Source organism: Astatotilapia calliptera, chromosome 3 (assembly GCF_964374335.1).
Source record: "Astatotilapia calliptera chromosome 3, fAstCal68.1, whole genome shotgun sequence".
In the NCBI taxonomy this organism is placed as follows: Eukaryota; Metazoa; Chordata; class Actinopteri; order Cichliformes; family Cichlidae; genus Astatotilapia; species Astatotilapia calliptera.
In genome coordinates this window covers 56,949,965-56,967,869 of record NC_137424.1, presented here as the reverse complement: position 1 = coordinate 56,967,869, position 17,905 = coordinate 56,949,965, and the positions used below count along the sequence as shown (strand labels likewise).

At 38.5% G+C, this 17,905-nt stretch overlaps 2 protein-coding genes across 2 annotated transcripts in view; one reads left to right on the top strand and one right to left on the bottom strand.

Moving 5' to 3' along the window:
- LOC113017517 (polymeric immunoglobulin receptor-like) overlaps positions 1–16,837 on the top strand; it is a 199,039-nt gene extending 182,202 nt beyond the window's left edge. The window contains exons 1-4 of the mRNA XM_080298586.1: positions 11,427–11,570; positions 12,667–12,987; positions 15,463–15,683; positions 16,390–16,837. Of these exons, the coding sequence (XP_080154712.1) occupies positions 11,477–11,570; positions 12,667–12,987; positions 15,463–15,683; positions 16,390–16,476 (723 nt within the window). The 5' untranslated portion in view covers positions 11,427–11,476 and the 3' untranslated portion in view covers positions 16,477–16,837. Of the gene's footprint in view, positions 11,571–12,666; positions 12,988–15,462; positions 15,684–16,389 lie in introns of the transcript that reaches the window.
- LOC145425493 (tripartite motif-containing protein 16-like) overlaps positions 1–17,905 on the bottom strand; it is a 55,855-nt gene that overhangs the window by 13,173 nt on the left and 24,777 nt on the right. The window lies entirely within an intron of this gene.

The following is a 17,905-nucleotide window of genomic DNA, read 5'->3' as shown; positions in this document are numbered from 1 at the left end:
TAGAAGACGATGTTCTTTTTAAACCGTGTTAAAAGTCGTTGTGGTTTTGATTTGACGTATGTATATATCCTGTCTGTGACGTATGAAGGGGCGTCAGTAATTCAAACCCTGATGCTATAAAAATCTGTGTATGCTTTGAGTAAGTCGAAGACCAATTCCTGTTCTTCCCACACGTGTGTATTCATTAAAATCATTGTTTGACCAAGAGCTTCTGGACCATGGTGGTTTGTACTCTCCTTCCTCAATTTTGAACCTTAACATTTTGGGGGCTTCGTCCGGTAATTGAGGAGGGAGAATTGGAGGTGTAGACGGTGATGTATTCGGTGGTCCGTTGTGGTCAGACAGGCAGGCGTGACCCGGCAACCAAACTGAGGGGACAGGCGCCTTTAAAAAAGAGGTAGGCACAGGCCTGTTGATTTTATCCGAAGTGTGCTGAATTGGATGATAAAATTAAATGTCTATTCAGTAAAAGTTGCCGGTAAATGTCTGCTTTGATTTTGATGAGAATCTCATGACAGTACTGAGGATTTAAAAGCAGTTGGACTGCTGAAAACGATTGAATACGGTTGGACCGTAAAAAGCAGTTGGACTGCTGGTAATGATTGAATGCGGTTGGACCGCTAAAAGGATTTAATACGGTTGGACCGTGGAAAGCAGTTGGACTGCTCAATGATTTTAGTATGTTAGGGAATTTGGTTATTTTTTGGTTATAAGGTTGGACCTGCTTCAGTCATACACTTGTTTTGGGTGTTGATTGTTGTTTCAAAGTATTATAAATTATCTTAGAACGGAACCGTGGGGGTTCTAGGAAGCGCAGAGGTTATGCTCCCTCCTTGTCGTGGACGCGCGACATTGACCTCTCGGCGAAGAGGGTTAGTTCAGTGTGGCTTAACTGTGGGGTACAGGGCATCCTGGAATAAGCTAGTGGTTGGACCACTCTACCGTTTGGAACGGTAGTCTGCGCTTTTTTGGTCAGCAGAAGTTGGACTTCGGGCGTGTAACTTTAACTTAACACTTCGGGGTAAGCCTTGGCTGTGAAACGCCAAAAAATAGAGCTTCAGGCAAAGTTTGGGTTGGTTGACGCTTTTAAATTGAGTTAGGGACTTTAGAGATGAGGCCAGAAACTGTTGGACAGATACTGGTTAATTGATTACAAAAAAGTTGGACTTTTATCGGTTGGACCGTTAACTTAAATTTGTCAAAATTGGTTAGGCGCTAAAGCTGACAGATCTGACAGTAATTGTAAATATAAGAGATCTCTGTGTGAAAGGAGTCTGAGGCAATGCTGGAGCTATTTTTAGACGGTGTGTGTGAGTGTGAAAATGCAAATTAGTAAGCAGTGAACTGTTTAAACCACAGTTGGTTTTACATATACTGCTGCAAACATTGTTGAGTGTGTGTTTCAAATGCCATTTATGTTCATTAGAGGACTATAAATAAAGTATTGAGTTGCCGTAGTGGATGTATAGTAATTGACTGAATTTGGATGTAGATATATAAATATAGTGAGGGCACTATATAGACTTAAGACTAACATATTACTTTCAGTAGTAACTTCTCTCCAGCAATAGTTGCTGGTGTGTTTTATTTTTTCAATTTCTTGTGTGTGTGGTGAGAATTAATGGAGGTTTCAATTTTTTTGTTTGTTTGTTTTTACTTGCTCTTTCTGATTATGACAAGCATGTCTAAAATACTGTTAGGAAAGCGTGTTTTGAGTATATTCCTCAACTCCTGTCACAGTTTAAGGGTGAATGCTGTGAGTAGTAGGCTTTGAGGGATTGGGTGTGAGGTGTACAACATAATAAATAATAATAACACTATGAAAGTTGGTAGTAGAGTGAGTGCAAGGCGGTGTGTGTGAGACGATTCTGAAAGAGCTCTGCTGAGCACGCTGAAGGCTGTGATGTGAATGCTGACAAATGCAAAGAGTTTAGTTTATTTAAAAAAGGTGTGTGTGTGAGAGGATTATGAAATCATTGTGTGAATGATGCTACATTTTAGATCAAAAGTTAGTAGAATTACAGAGGGTTTGTAGATTGTAAATACAAAATAAGTTTGATTAGCCTGCAGAAACAGAAAAGCAGCTTGAGCTGCTCTGAGAAGCTGTGTGTGTGTGACAGGAAGTTACATGCGCATAAAAGGAAGTGACTGTGACGAGTGAGCACCCAGAGAGAGAAACAGATGAGTTAAACTCTAGGCAGATAAAGCGAATGGAGGTTTTGAGAAAAGAAATGAAAAGGATATTAATTGTATGTTTTAGTGTGTCAACACAGATTACAGATAAATAAAGGTGGACTTCTCTCAACCTGGAATTTTGAGTACGGCGCCAAAACCACTAGAGTAGCATAATTGGGAGAAAACAGGCCAGATTTTGGCTTAAAATTTTACAGCTTGACCTCGCACTTGTCCCCATCCTGAGAAGAAGCTCAAAGGACAGTTAATCTCCTGATGAAGACCGACAGAACATCGTGGACTTCAAGAATTAACAGCAGCCAAAAGACAGTGCAACTGACTCGTTAACACTGAAACCAAACTGACGGGACCAGCAGCAGCATGGAAAAGCACACGATGCAACATGTACTGTAAATTACAGGCTGGGCAGTTGAACAGTGGGATAATGAGCTGTGGAAAGCACTGGACAGTGATTGTCAGATTTGCCATGCTTGGAGTAATCTTGAAAGAGACGACTGAAAGGATCAACAGAAAAGAAGAAACCACGTGATGAAACATGGACGGTGAACAGCAGGCTGGTAAGAACAGTGTGACATGACTGTTTAAAGGCACTGAATGTGATATTTTGCCAGGCTGGGACTTAATCCAAAAGGAAAATACTGAAGAGAAACAGAGAGGTGAAGCCGGACGAGTTCGACTGTGAGAATACAGGGTGTAATTGGATTGAAATCGAAGCCTGAACTCATGATGGTGTTTAGAGATGTCCACCAGGAAACTAAAGAGGTAAACAAAAGAAGGTAAAATGAAGAGAGAAAATAACTGACAATTACATCAATGAATAGAAAACACATACACAAAGTGTTATATGTGAAATTATTTTTGGAAAGAATCAGAAGTGAGATAGTGTTGAATTAAGAAATCAGGGAAAAGATGCATGAATTAAACCTGACTATGACATACAGAGGCAATGAAGAAAGCAGCTTACACTCACTGAACATTAACAAAATACATAGGAAAAGCAATGAAGACCTGCTTACACTTATACACATAACATAAGTTAGGATTTCTGACCAGAGAGAGGGAAACGGGTAGTTTAAGTACTTATGATAATAATGAAAACGTCTCAGTTGTGTTTCTTTAGGGGCGAAACAGACCTGGATCAATTCTCCCCATGCAGCGGTCAGAAGAAACCTGTAGGTTAACTTGACTGGACATGTCAAGGCAAGTTTCTGGTTGAATTGTTCACAGCGCCATGTCTCCATAAACCTGACAAGTGGGCCCTAACTTCTGGCTGAGGAGCAGGAATGCTGTTAATACGGTGGGAACTTAAAATTTGGGTTAGCAAATTTGGGAAAGAGAACTGACGGCTTAAGTGGAGAATTGTGCAGGAGTCTGAAACACTGCAAAAGCAACATATGCAAATTCACATACACAACCAGAAAATGCATTAACCTTATAAAGACAAGACAAGCGCATGATGATTAATGCATAGACACAGATTAAACCTGGCTAAGAACACAAACATATGCAATGAAGAACAGCTTGCTATTTTGTATGAATGATACAATGGTGTGAATGTTTAATAAAATACATTTGAGTTTGTAATTGAGGAATAGAAGAAGCCATATGACAAAGGGAGTGAGTTATGAAGACAAAAAAGTGATTAGAGTAGTTGTTAAAAAAGGGGACTTAGGAGTGCTCTGATACTAAGTGATCAACAGTAGTGATCACTGTAGAAAGAAATAAAATAATTTAATAAGGGGGTAATGTTTAAACATATGTTTCTCTTGTTACGGCAACTTCTTGAGAGATGACTCAGTATGCAAATTAGCTGGAGTGAGTGGTGACGGAGGAGCTTCCTGTGTGTGTGTGTGACTGAGGCTTTCAGAAGAGGAAGCATAGCAGACAGAAGAGAAGTGCAGATTGGGGTAGGAAATTTATAGTTTAGTGATTATATGTTGTCGTAAGGGGGTTTTATGCTGAATTTAAGTATGTTAAAGTGCATAAAGGGGGTGATTTTTGTGTGCAAATTGTGTGGTTTTAATGAGACTTTCGGTGTATCGAGGAGGTGAAATTATGTGGTGGCAATACTTGTGTGTTTAAGGTTGTTGAGGTTGTTGTGGTGATGGGTTGATTCTGTCCGTTAGGTTCGGGTTGTTGTTGTTTTTGTTTTTAATAGAGGGAGTTTTTGGAAACATGGACATGTCTGGGAGGGGCCCATTATTTTGTAACAGTGCACTTAAAGAAAACCTGTCAGGTGATTTTGTTTTGTGTTTTGTGAGCTAATAATCAGCTCTATTTTTTCTCATTTTTGTTTTAAGCAGGCCTGCAACAGTGAATAACGGCGCTGAAAATTCTCGGGAAGAGCAAATATAAGGTGGGCTTTCCAGATTACAACTGGCTGAGGAGAAAGCTACCTGTGGGGACTGATCAGGTCGTAAGTCCCTGTCCAAAATTGTAGGATTGTAGCGAGTCAATCCAGTCCAAAAGCATAAAGAAATATTTTCCTATGGAAAATAAAAATGACTGAGCTCATTTTGCTGAGGGTGGAGAAGTTGCGCGGGAAGCTCCACTATTAGCAAAAAATATGGTGTGACTGCATGTGAGTGAATGTGTGGCTGGATGAAGGGGGATGAATAAATGTGGACAAACAATTTGCTTTTATCAGAGAAAATTTTTGTTTTATTAAGTGGGGTTAGATTATGGTATTATAGTATATTGTTGGGAGAATGCCGAATGTTAAAGGGGAAACATTTTTTGATATAACTCAGTTACCATTAATTGAATAATTGTTCTGTTTTAAGTTTATTTTTATGACATAGATTGGATCATGAGTGGGGAAAACGGAGCATTTTAAGTTTTGTATAGTATTGTGACACATGAAATGTGTCAAAATAAAGGGGGAATTTAAGGTTTAATAATTTAATTGTTTAATAATTTAGGATCATTTTAGGACTTTTTTGGTTCTTATTATGTGTGATTATGTTTGGGGGTTTTTTTGGGTCATTTGGATATGGTAAAACTGTAACTGTTATTTTTATGTTAAGGTTAAAGGATTAAAGTGAACTGAATCCTGTTTAGAAGATACAATGCCGGGTTTTTCAAAGCTGTGTACAAATCTTAGAGGGAAATTGTGGGACACGTTGACAAAAAGATATCCTTTGGTGAAAACTAGTGAAGGTTCTAGGAGTAGAACAGGTTTGATTTCTTTTTTGATTTCTAGAAGTAGTGGTTATAATGTAGGCTTACACATACAGCTATTACATAGGAGGTATTTTTAGGATAAAGGGGAGAGCTTATAAATAGAAATGATTTTTATACATATTGCATTTTGTGCCTTTAAAGGAGTTGTGGCTCAATTCGTCTCTGGAGGGTCACGAGCCTTTGGCTAGCGCTATGATTAGCCAATCTACTGTGAGGATGATATGAGTTAATAAAGGATTGCACGCGCTTACAGACACAGAGTCCAGAAATACACATGACAGTATTGATTCCAGGCAAAAGGCCTCAAATTCATTTAGCTTTTAACTGAACTTAAAGAAGGACCAAAGAGGAAGGAAAGCATATATTTTGGTTAAGTCTGATAAACTAGAATTAGAAGGTATTGTTACATTAAAAGGAGCAAAATGAAATAAAAAGGCTATACCAAACACAGGTTATAACATAGGAAATGTAAGGTTTTAAAATGAAGTTAGTGTTAACACACAGGAGTTGTTTCAAGGCAGCATTTAGCTATGATGAAATGTATGCAGGAGTAATTGCTTATATGCTTAAACTTAATTGATTAAAGTGGTTGTTTTCTTTTGGAGCTTTTAGTAGAATAGGCGCGTATAATGATTTTCTTGTTAAAAAGGTGGCTTTAAGTCAGAGTGAAGGCACTTGCAGCAGCGACAATTTGTGTACAGGATGTTGATGATCAGATAAGGGAAAATAGAGCGAGCAACCGGATGTGAAACCAGCGCTTAAAGAGTTTTAAAGTGATGAGTAACGTTGAAGAATATATATAAATACAAGTCAATAAGTTAAGAAGATAATTAGGATCAGGCTTTTGATTACAGAGTCCAGGTGCAGGAAAAGGTCCAGGAAAAGGTGTTTTGTTTCCTTTGCAGAAGATCTCGGCGACCACAGGAAGGCCCGAGGCTGATGAACCACAAGAGAGGGACCGAGAAAACCTAAGCTTACACATGGAGTGTTCTCGAATGGGAGCTGGTGTTTATTACTGGACCAATTAGATGACATGAGGTTGTCTGATTTGCTGAGCGAGGACACAATGTATTGCGACCTCTGGTGTTCCAGAGGTCGAGAGAGAGAATGTGGAGCAGGGAAATTATTTTACTGCTATTGTTAAATAATTGTCATCATTACCATTGCATTAAAAATATAAGCTGCAGCATTGATAGTGCATTCAGAGGTTTAAACAGTGTGTGTCTTTCAGAAAGACTAAGTTGCAGGCTGACAGGAAGTTGCAGAGAGGTTGCAGAAGTGAAAGAAAAGTCTAGGTTATTCAAAAGATTCTGTTATACGTTTATATTCTTTTATTAAGCTTTTAGTAGAGGTTCTTGATTAAAACATTTATTTAGTAAAAGTCATATCCATAGTTTCAGTTCGATTATTACATATACGAGAGTGGTTTCTGTCTCTCTGTCTGGTTAGAGGTCAGGAGCTAGTCGGCGAGGTGAAACAGGGTGCAATTGTGGTTAGCACACAGACACAGACACACACACACTCAGTTAGAGAGAATCATTTAGAGGGGAAAGTTTAATTATGTTTTGCTGGGGTTGCAAAGAGCAGTTTGTCGCAGAACTGCTGCTGAGGTATCAAGATGACAAGCGAGCATCCGGCAGTGACAGGATGCACCTGTTATGAAGATAGAAGACGATGTTCTTTTTAAACCGTGTTAAAAGTCATTGTGGTTTTGATTTGGCGTATGTATATATCCTGTCTGTGACGTATGAAGGGGCGTCAGTAATTCAAACCCTGATGCTATAAAAATCTGTGTATGCTTTGAGTAAGTCGAAGACCAATTCCTGTTCTTCCCACACGTGTGTATTCATTAAAATCATTGTTTGACCAAGAGCTTCTGGACCATGGTGGTTTGTACTCTCCTTCCTCAATTTTGAACCTTAACAACGTCTTTAGGCCTTCCAGAACTCGGGTCACAGAGCCGTCAGGAACTGTGTTATTCAAAATGAAAGTACAATACATATCCCCAAACATCGCGCAAACGCCCCCTTTTTTATCCCAACAACATATCTAACGCCATCCGATTTAGTACTGCCATTAAAGACGTTGGACTCAACTGTTCAGTAAGCCCTTGCATTTAATGACAGCACAAAGATCAAATGTATACGAGATTGTGGACCCTTTAACGTAGTCCAACTCTATACCGCCATAATAATCAAAACACTCATCTGATTTACCTGTTTCACTACGTTTGGTTCGCTTCACCGTGGCCTGTGATGGTGGAGTCGCTGGAATGGATTCAGGTCTTTCTCTGGGCAATTCACTTGTAAAAAAGATCACAGTTAAAATAACAACAGTCACACCTAACACTACCGTTTCTCTCCAATTCCCCCTCAACCAGCCTAAAGAAGTTGACATGATTTAAATGTAGATAAAAGGCTCGTCTGTTTACATCTCTCCCTCACAGAAGGCTTCTCTGCAGAGCATCAAATCTGCATGGCAAAGTGACACACTTTAGGTGATCTTCATCCTTGGGAAAAGTGGTGTCAACTATTTCCCAGTCTCCTAGTATTTGTTCCTCACACAGAATCACAATTCCACGCTCTCTTGGCACGCTCTCTCCATCCCTCGAGTTTTCATGTTCCAACGCTGCTGAAGATTTAAGGCAGAGCACATCGTACACCTTAGTTGTCTTCCTCAGCGTCAACATTGAATCTTTCATTTTATTTAAAATCTTGCTGTGGGAAGTCTCCTCTTGATCTCCTGGAAGCTCAGTAGCACAGCTCTCTGTGTGATGTCTGCTGTGCTGAAGATGATCTCTGATCCTCCTGAAGCCTCTCTCCTGGCCTCAGTTCCCATCTTGTGGACGATCCTCTCAGCCACTCCTTCTCGTCATGGCACCTCACGACATCTACAAATTGAAAAAATGACACTCATCTCGCCACACGGCTTTCGCCATGTGTCAACTCCCCAATGAGACATGTACAAGAATATTGCACATTCTCTCTAAAACAATCTCCAGGGTTTCCCACTTGGAGCAGCCATACTCCAACCTGTAACCCTGTGTAAAACATTAATCAGCAGTCACATGTTAAGCTTGTTTAACTCCCAGCTCCACCTGGAGCCTGTAACCTGGAAAACAAATCTGTTAAATCAAACTTCACATTTGCAACCAACTATAGATCATGAGAGTGATAAAGTACTCAGCATAACAGACAAGTATCATGTGCAGGTTTTCTCCAATCATTAAATCACTATTATTACCATAATATTATTACCATAATAAATCCCAAATCATGAATCATCCCAATTTATTCCACAATTTAATCTGCGACTTTCCTTAAACAATGTCACTCCACCCATTTTATCACTATGAGCTCAATAGCCCATCTTCAACTATTCCATAAACACTGCATCCCTTATTTGTTTTTCTCATGTCACTTGTCCACTTCTGCTGAATCCTCTACATGCACTCTTAGAAAAACAAACATTAGCAACAGACATGGATCTTGTGGTGGGCAGGCGTCGGCCATCCACATTCCAGAGGTGCCATAAAAACACCATAAAGTTAGCCATCCATAGCTGTGGAAGGAATGTTATTCACATCATCAAAGTAACCTTCACATTTTCCCAAAAACACAGTGTAACAGCATCACCTGTAGTAAAGAAACAAACATCCACCAATTGTTCTGTTAGAAATCACATGAAGAACTGTAATGCTGTAGAAAAGAAAATGCAAATGTTAGCGCTGCGCAGGTGTGTACACACTTTCTCACAGTAACTTCTGTGAGCAACACAAGCCCATGAATAACACACCCCTGATAGATTCACAGACACAGAAAATGGCATTTAAAAGGTTAAATCATCACGCAACCTCAGATGTTGCTGTCATCTTTCTGCTCCTGTAAAAGGAAACACATAAATTCATCCACCCTTTTGTCCTGTCTAGGTGGAGGTTAACTTTGAGTCGTGGTCAAGTCTTGTCAGCTTTTACCAGTCAGTCAGTTTATTTTTATTTCCATTCATTCATTCATTCATTCTTTCTTTCTTTCTTTGCTGATAGTGGAACCTGTCGTCGCATTTAGTTTCCACTTTGAGCAAAATGACGTCATTTCAAAAAGAAAAAGAAGAACTTTAGATCGGATTACCTCGCTGAATCCTTTTTAGGCAGGGACTCTCATTTTCTAATTGTCCCAGATAAGTGGCTTTCTCCAGAGCCCATTTTAATGTGGAGAAGCTCACTTGCAACAATTTTCTCAACGACGTGTAGCGCTTTTAATTCCCGACGTGCAGATCTGCTTAAAGAAAAAAAATTCACAAACAAAAATCAGTGCACTGTTCAAAAAATAAAAATAAAAATGACAAATGACAAATAAAACTGAAAAACAAAATAAAAATAATAAATACAAAAGCCCGTGTGTTTCTCTGCCTGTAGTCATCCACCTGATCCCGATGCTCAAACTCTGACAATACTCACCTTCATTTGGATGCCAGTTTTCTCTGCAGCTCTTCTTCCACAGCTCCTGCTCACTTCTCCTCCCTGCCACAGTTACCGGATATACCACATGTGTATACCACGTGTGTATACAACCGGTGGTATACACATGGTATACCACCGGTATCCAGCCGGTGATGATCTGCAGATCATCACCGGTTGCTTTCAATTTGTAAGATTCCTGCATGAAATGATTTGATCGAATATTTTTAATTTTATATTTTAAATGGTTTACTGTTGTCTATCAGGTAGACGAATACAATATCTCTGGGTATCTCTGTTTAGCCTGCTGTTCTTGCTACATAACAGGGATATGTGTTTTCCTCTTCAGAGATTACAAAAGGGTTCATGTTCAAAGAAAGACTTTAAATCCATTTTCAATTTTGTGCCATTTACTTTCAATATTTTATATAAAATAATGTCAAAATGAGACAGCAAAAAAAAAAAAATTGATTTCTAAACAAATTAATTAATATGCCTCTTTATTCCTAAGAAAACAGTCAGCTTTGAGATGTTGTTTATTTTTGCTTTTTAGATAGCACAGAAAGGAAACAGGAGGGTGATGAGAGTGTGAGGGGAAATGACACAGGAAATGGTCGGAGGCAGAATCAGACCCGGGCCCTGCAGTGAGGACTCTAGTTTTATCCATCTGTTAAGCTGGTGAGAGGTTTTTGTTGTTGCTTATAAATTCAGTTTGTAAGATTTCTGCATGGGATGATTTGATCAGATATTTTTAGCTTTATATCAACTCTATGATTTATTTTGAGTATTTAATGTTAAATAATCTCAGAGTGCAACATCAAGAAATGATGGTGATTCATAAATAAATAAATAAATATACTTTTTATTCCTTAAGCCAAACACAATATTCAGATGAGAATAAAATGCCAGGAACATTTTATAACCTGGAAAAAAAATCAATGTGCTTCATGTGTTCCTCTCAGAGGTTGAACCAGCTGTCGTCAGGTTTTCAAAGTCAAATTTGGTCTGAAACTCTTTTCATTCACACTTACGGCATCAGGGAAACTTCACAGTACTGATCTACATCATCGTGTGATGGATGCATCTAAAAAAGTTGAAGGAAGTGATAAAAAGGAAACAACTCATTCAGTAACTTCAGTTTTCTGATGATCTGACAGAGTGAAGAGTCAGACGCTGTTCTTCTGAAGTTTAACGACTTTTCTGCATCAGAATGAAAATCCTCCATTTTCTCTTCTTCTGCTTCTTGTCAGGTGAGGACTGATGATCTTAATGTTGCTCTTTAATTCAAAATATACTCAACTTTATAAAACACTTTATGAAATACATTTATCTACATACACTAAATAATGTTGTGATTATCCATCTTGTTTTAAATGTATTATTATTATTTTTCATCTGACAGGTCCAGCTGGGCTCGTCAAGGCAAAACATAATATTTGGTCTGCAGCTGAAGGATTTAATGGCACGCTTAACTGCAACTTATCTTTGTCTGGAAGCACAAAATTCTTCTGTGAGGAAAAATGTGAGCGAGCAGAAGATATCCTCATTAAAACAGATGGAAGCACAGCTCAGAGTGGCAGATACAGCATGAAGTATAAAGATGGATCTCCAAGAAGAGGAATTGTGTTTTTAAGCTTCTCACAAATGATCAAGTCTGACGCAGGAATGTACAGGTGTGGTTTGGGAAGATCTTCTGCTCCAGATTCATACTTTGACTTTGAGGTCAGAGTTTCAAATGGTGAGTTTTTACTAAAGGTGGGTGGAATTGAAAATATGGAGACCCCCCAGGTCTAATTTAGTAATGTGGACCACTTTTAGATCAACCTGTTCAATCAATAAATACAAGCACGTTTTACCTGTTATTTCACTTAAGTGTCCATGTTATATGGCATGTGACAACTGTACTAAGATAACATTTTAGCACCTCAGTGTAAAGCCTACAATAATATTCAATGATTTATTGATTCAAATTTAGGCTCTGCTAAAACTGAGTTTTACACCACCTTCAACTATCAAAGTCTAAAGCAAAATCTTGCTTTTGTTCAGATTTTCTTTTCTCTATAACTGATTTTGAGCATCAGTATCATGGTTTACATCATGATTTAAATAGATGAAATCTACTAATTTAATTCCTATGATGGAGAGTAACAGAAGAAATGTTTGACCTAAAAAAGTTGATGATCTTCCAAGAGTGTCATCATGCTAAAAAGAAGTTAGTCACCTTTTTTATATAAAGGCTCATCTTCTAGCTGTGAGTCCTGAGAAATGCCTCAAAAAAAGGACAAATGAAAAAAAACAAAAACATTTGCACTCACACCGGTGAACTTCAAGGGTCTATAACGCTGCCCTTTAAGTTCATAGTATGTATGTTACATTTTGCATGACTTCATTAAATATGCAACAAGAAGTTTTGATTCTCAGAGGATCAGGTAAGAATGTGTTTTTCAGATTTTTCTGATTTATTATGAAATGATAACTGTGCTCATTTGATCCATGAAATATAATCATAATACAACAGTGTAAAAAATGACCCAACACACTAGTATGTTGTATGTTGTATGCTTGTGGGGTGTTTATTGAAGTGCCACACACGTGGCTGTACGTTTCGGCACATAAGTCATAAGCACACAAACTCTCTCTCTCAGGTCTCCGCCTTCACTATATATATAGGGAGAAACCTCAATGGTTAAATGACCACCACCTGTCCCTCCAGCCTCCTTGGCACTGCCCCCTTGAGCCCACTGCCCCACTCCTCCCCTGCAGCTGAGCCAGGGACCACACCTCCCCCACAAACTGGTTCAGTTCAGACTAATTAATGTTCTTCTATTTCACAGATCTGGATAAAAACGTTGGTTTTTATCGCACACAAACTGAGGGAGAAAAGATGACATTGGTATGTTCCAACAACACATATGGACACAGGAAGTTCTTTTGTAAGAATGAGTGTAAGAATGAAGGGGAGATCCTCATTGACACAACTAATAACAAATCTGAGAGTGGCAGATACAGCATTGAATACAGACCAGGATCTGTGTACGGACTGTATGCAACCATCACACAGTCGTCCAAGTCAGACACAGGAAAGTACATCTGTGGTTATGGGAACCCTCTGTCTCCAGATTCATGTGTGAATGAATATGTTCTTGTCATTGATGGTAAGTTTCTTTTCAAAATAGTAAAAATAACTTTTAACTTTTGGTGACTTTGAGGTGAGATTGTTGTTACTGCCAGAGATCAGCTGATTGGTTGAGACATCATTATACCTTTCTAACAATACAATACAATACAATACAATACAATTTTATTTATATAGCACATTTAAAGACCTGAAGGCACACCAAAGTGCTTCACAGTAATATGGAGAGTCAACATAAGTCAAAAACAGGGTACAAATCAGGCACAAGCACAGATAGGATAGAGGCACTAACAGACCAGGAGAGTTAGATAAATACAAAATATGCTATGAAGACAAAAACAGCAGTAAAATTAATAAAAACAATACATTTAATAAAATCTAATAAAAGATTTAAAAGTTTAATAATTAAAAGATTTAAAAGGGTATTAACTGGTCGGGAAAGCCAAGTCAAATAGATATGCTTTTAATCTTGATTTAAAGGACTGGATAGAGTCCAAGGCTCGAATAGAAGCAGGGAGGCTATTCCAAAGGTTGGGTGCAGCTGAAGCAAAGGCACGATCGCCTCTGGTCTTCAGTCTAAACTTAGGTTGGGCCAGGAGTAATTGACCTGATGATCTTAATGCACGACAAGGAGTGTACAAATTAAGGAGGTCAGTGAGGTAGCTGGGCGCAATGTTATTCAGGATTTTAAAAGTGAGTAGCAAGATTTTAAACTCAATGCGATATTTGATTGGTAACCAGTGTAGATCAACAAGAGCCGGAGTAATAGGGTCAAATTTTCTTTTTTTTTTTTTCTTTTTTTCTAAATGACATCAGAAACAGCAGTATGCGACATTACGTGATGGCAGAGCTTCAGTTCATCCTTTGTCTTTTTTTTTTTTTAATAAATAGGACAGGGGGAATGAATGAGAGAAAGAGGGGGAGAGAAAGAAAGAAAACCAAAGGGGAGAAGAGACGGTGAGAAGGGGGGGGAAGAGAGAGAAAAAAAAAAAGAACTCCTGGGTCACCTGTATGGAGAAAAAAAAAAAAAAACAAACAAAAAAAACAAACAGAGGAGACAGCAAACAACAAAGAGCAACATAATAATAGAGAAAACAAAGCACCATCACAATAAACTAGCTAGTCATAGATATCAATATTTACTAAATAATAAACGATATTGTGCAGCACGCAAGATAGACAGCGCACAGTGTGCTTTGAGGCAGCAGCCAAGAAAGCTTTAGTCCGCGTCTGTGAATACCCATGTGTGCATACCTGTGTGGATCAGCATGCTTGCATTCCAAAGGTTTCTCCATGTAATGATCTGCTAGGGAGTGTGGGGGGGCCACAGCCCCGTCCTCCAGGGTGTGAAGCGGGTATGGAGGAGATCAAAACTCCAGACATCCAGAGGCCCCCAGGGTCAAATTTTCTAGTGCCAGTAAGAAGGCGAGCCGCAGCATTCTGAACGAGTTGCCGCCTTCGAAGAGAGAAGGCTTGGAGACCACAGTAGAGAGAATTACAATAATCTAACCTGGAGGTCACAAAAGCATGGATAAGTTTTTCCAGGTCCCTGTGTGGTACATAATGCTTAGCTTTAGAAATCTAACTACAGATGATACTTGCTTATCGAGCTTAAAGGAGCTATCCAAATAGACACCCAGGTTACGCATAGAATCAGAGAGAGAGTTAGCTAGGGGCCTCAGCAGGGCAACAAGCTGGTCTCGAGGAATATGGCTGTCGAACACCATAACTTCAGTTTTTTTCTAACATCAACATTTTCTAACATCAAATAAAGGACAAATTGTTGAAGTCTGGATGTCCGATCTCAGAGTATTAATTTCTTGTTGTGCTGATAAATTTATTCCTCTGTTGATTCACAAATATAAACCATATTTCTTATGAAGCTTTAAAAAACATACAGATATTTAAATATAGTAAGTTTCTCAATCATAATGTGCACTAATAATTTTTAATCAGAGCACATATCATATACAAAACATCATTTTTTGTATTACTAAAAGTTTTTTAACTATTTGAAATCTAAGGTTATGTGTGTTTAAGAAGTGTGAGCGCCACTTTGAATCATTTTTTAAAGTTGTGATGGTGGAGCTAAAATTGAGGGCAAAACATCATCATCATCATCATCATCATCTTTCACTAAAGCTGAGTGTTTCTACTCATGCAGGTGAAAACATATGTATTGCGCTTTATATGAATTTCCCAGTCTAATGTGTAAAAGAGTATCAGCTTATCCATCAGCTGATCTGATGAGACTGACACTGAACGTGACTTTGTGGTTTATCTGAAAAAGTAATAATGATGTAAAGAACAGGAAAGCAGGCAGCTGAGTGATTACAGATCTTCCCTATTGAACTTACTCATAAGCTTCATGTTAATGCTGCATTTAGTGCTTCATACATGTTTGTATTTACCTGTATGATAATATTAGTTTTACTGCATGTGTCTGTATCGCTATTGATTTAGTATTGATATTTTTTCTGTTTGTTGTTCACAGATTCAAACCCACCTGCTTCCACACTGCAGACAGCAACAACACAGAGTGAAAGTGTCACTGCAGGAGTCTCTACACATTGTCCTGACTCCTCCTGGCTTCTGGTTGTGCGTGCGTCCGTGGATGGTGTTTTGCTGATGGCTGTTTTCCTCATGCTCTGCTACATTAGTAAGACAAGGAGGAACTTTGGACTGAACACCAGAGAAAATGACACAAACATGGAGGTGAGTTTGTGTCACTTGTTTTCATCACTTGTCTGTTGTTGCAGGTTTCAGTGAGCGTTGTTGATTCATGCTGTCAGTGTGACTTTCTCAGTGAAATGTAGTGAAAAGAGGTGATGTTACCTGTTATTACGGTTTCTTCAATAATATCCTTGTAGTGTTAGTCCAATAATCACACAACTGGTATGTTAACGCCAACTTTAATGGTCGCCTTCTTTCGTTCAACCACACAAAAAAAACTGACCCTCCAAAACTTCTACTCCCCCTTCCCACCTGCGCGTAGCCATGCCCCCCTTCACTGGACACTTGCGCAGTGGGACAGATACATCTTAACAGTCGTCTTTACCAGCAGTGGGAAGTGAAGACAAAGTGAACAATTTTAATACCAGACAGAAATATTTTCTATAATTATGTAGATATAAATGCATACAACATATTTTTTGGTCCTTTGAGGTTATTCCACAGCATCATAATTTCAGGATGTCATATCTAAAAGTGTGAAAGCCCCTTTAGTTCTGTTTCCAGACACTGTAGTACATGTATGCTGCTCTGAAGCAAACCTGTTTAACTTCCTATGATATTTATAATGTTACATTTTTTTGGGTTTGTTTGTTTCTCTTGAATAAACTTTGTGCTTCTGTTTTTTTAAAGTTCAATTTGCATTAAACTGTGATGCTGCAGGAGGTTATTGTCTTTTTTTTTTTTTCAGTTATCTGTAACACATGAGAACTGGGATCCAACCATCAAACACAAAGAGTCCAAAAGCAACAGGACAAAACCCACTCTTCATTATTAAAGACCAAAATCTAAAAAGTAAAAATGAATTTTGAGATTTGTGATTTCACAAATCGATTGCTATTTCCCAACTGTAACTGAAAAATGTTGTAAACATTTGGTTTTATTTCATTCATTGTTGTCTACTGTATGATTTATACATCTATGCGCTTACTTATGATAAATATCTGATAGCAGATAATTATCTAACTTTGCTTCTGGAGATTTGTTGTTTGTTTGTGTTGTTTGCTGTTTGTTTTGCATTCCAGTAATCTGATCAAGCACCTCAACTGGAGAATTGCAGAATAGACCCTGTACACGAGAAAATGCTAACTTCCTGGTTTGAGACCGGATGTGGGGTTGTACATTTCCGGTTGCTTTACTTTGCGGTCAATCGCTACTGTGTAGATATACTCCAAAATCATGTCCAAAACTCAAAAACGGAAAGATCGCGTTAAGTTACAAAGAGCAGAAGGTGGGAACACTCACCACTGTTGTGTCATAAAAAATCTAAAGATCAACTTTGACGTTTAAAGAGTTTAGATCGATCAGTTGTTTACATCACTCAACACAAGCAGAACTGCATCACTGCATGCAGAAGACACATCGTCCACATTCAGAAGCACATCTCTGTATAGTGACAATTATTATGATTTAAACAGGCAAATATTCAGCATTCAAACTACAGGTGAAGAATAGTCAAACCAGATGTTTCCCCTGTTTTGTTGATATCAGCTAGTCAAGTACACACCTACACAGCATGTTAACAAACCGTGAAAAAAAGCCACACAAAAATTTCTTTTTTTTTAAATCACATTGTTTCCTGCATCCTGATCGCTGCAGACGATCTCCTCCGTGACGTCTCTCCTGTACAGTACAGAATCGCTGCATCGATCACTAGCAGTGTGACTCTGAGGTGCAGTATTGTATGTCGACGAAACGTTTCGCACCGTCAAAAATTAAAATTGGCTACTTGATTTCACCTATCGCTGGTTATTTTTAGAACATAACACCTGCGATAAACGAGGGACAGCTGAGAAATATAACATTTGAATCCATTTTCTCTTTTGCTCTGAGGCGCGGGGGAAAAAATATCGACAAGTCGATGAACATCATTTACAGACATATTGGGTAAATGCCCAAGACATCTATAGAAATGTAAATCGCCGCTTGATTCATTCATTTGCTTAACTTGTTTTGGGCCATAAACAAGGCGTGAATTGGACACCGGAAACAAAGCTCCCCACAGGAGTTTCCACACCGGAAGTAGCGTATGCTAACGTGCACATAGTCTATTTCCCATGTTGGGTTTTACATGTGAAACACTTTGCACTGAAATTGATGGGAAATACAACAAGGTTTCTTCAATCTGACAAAATGTTAGACATAATAGTGTCTAATGAATGTATCTGGGGACTTTGAGTAAAAATGTGCCTGTTGTTCTTATGAAC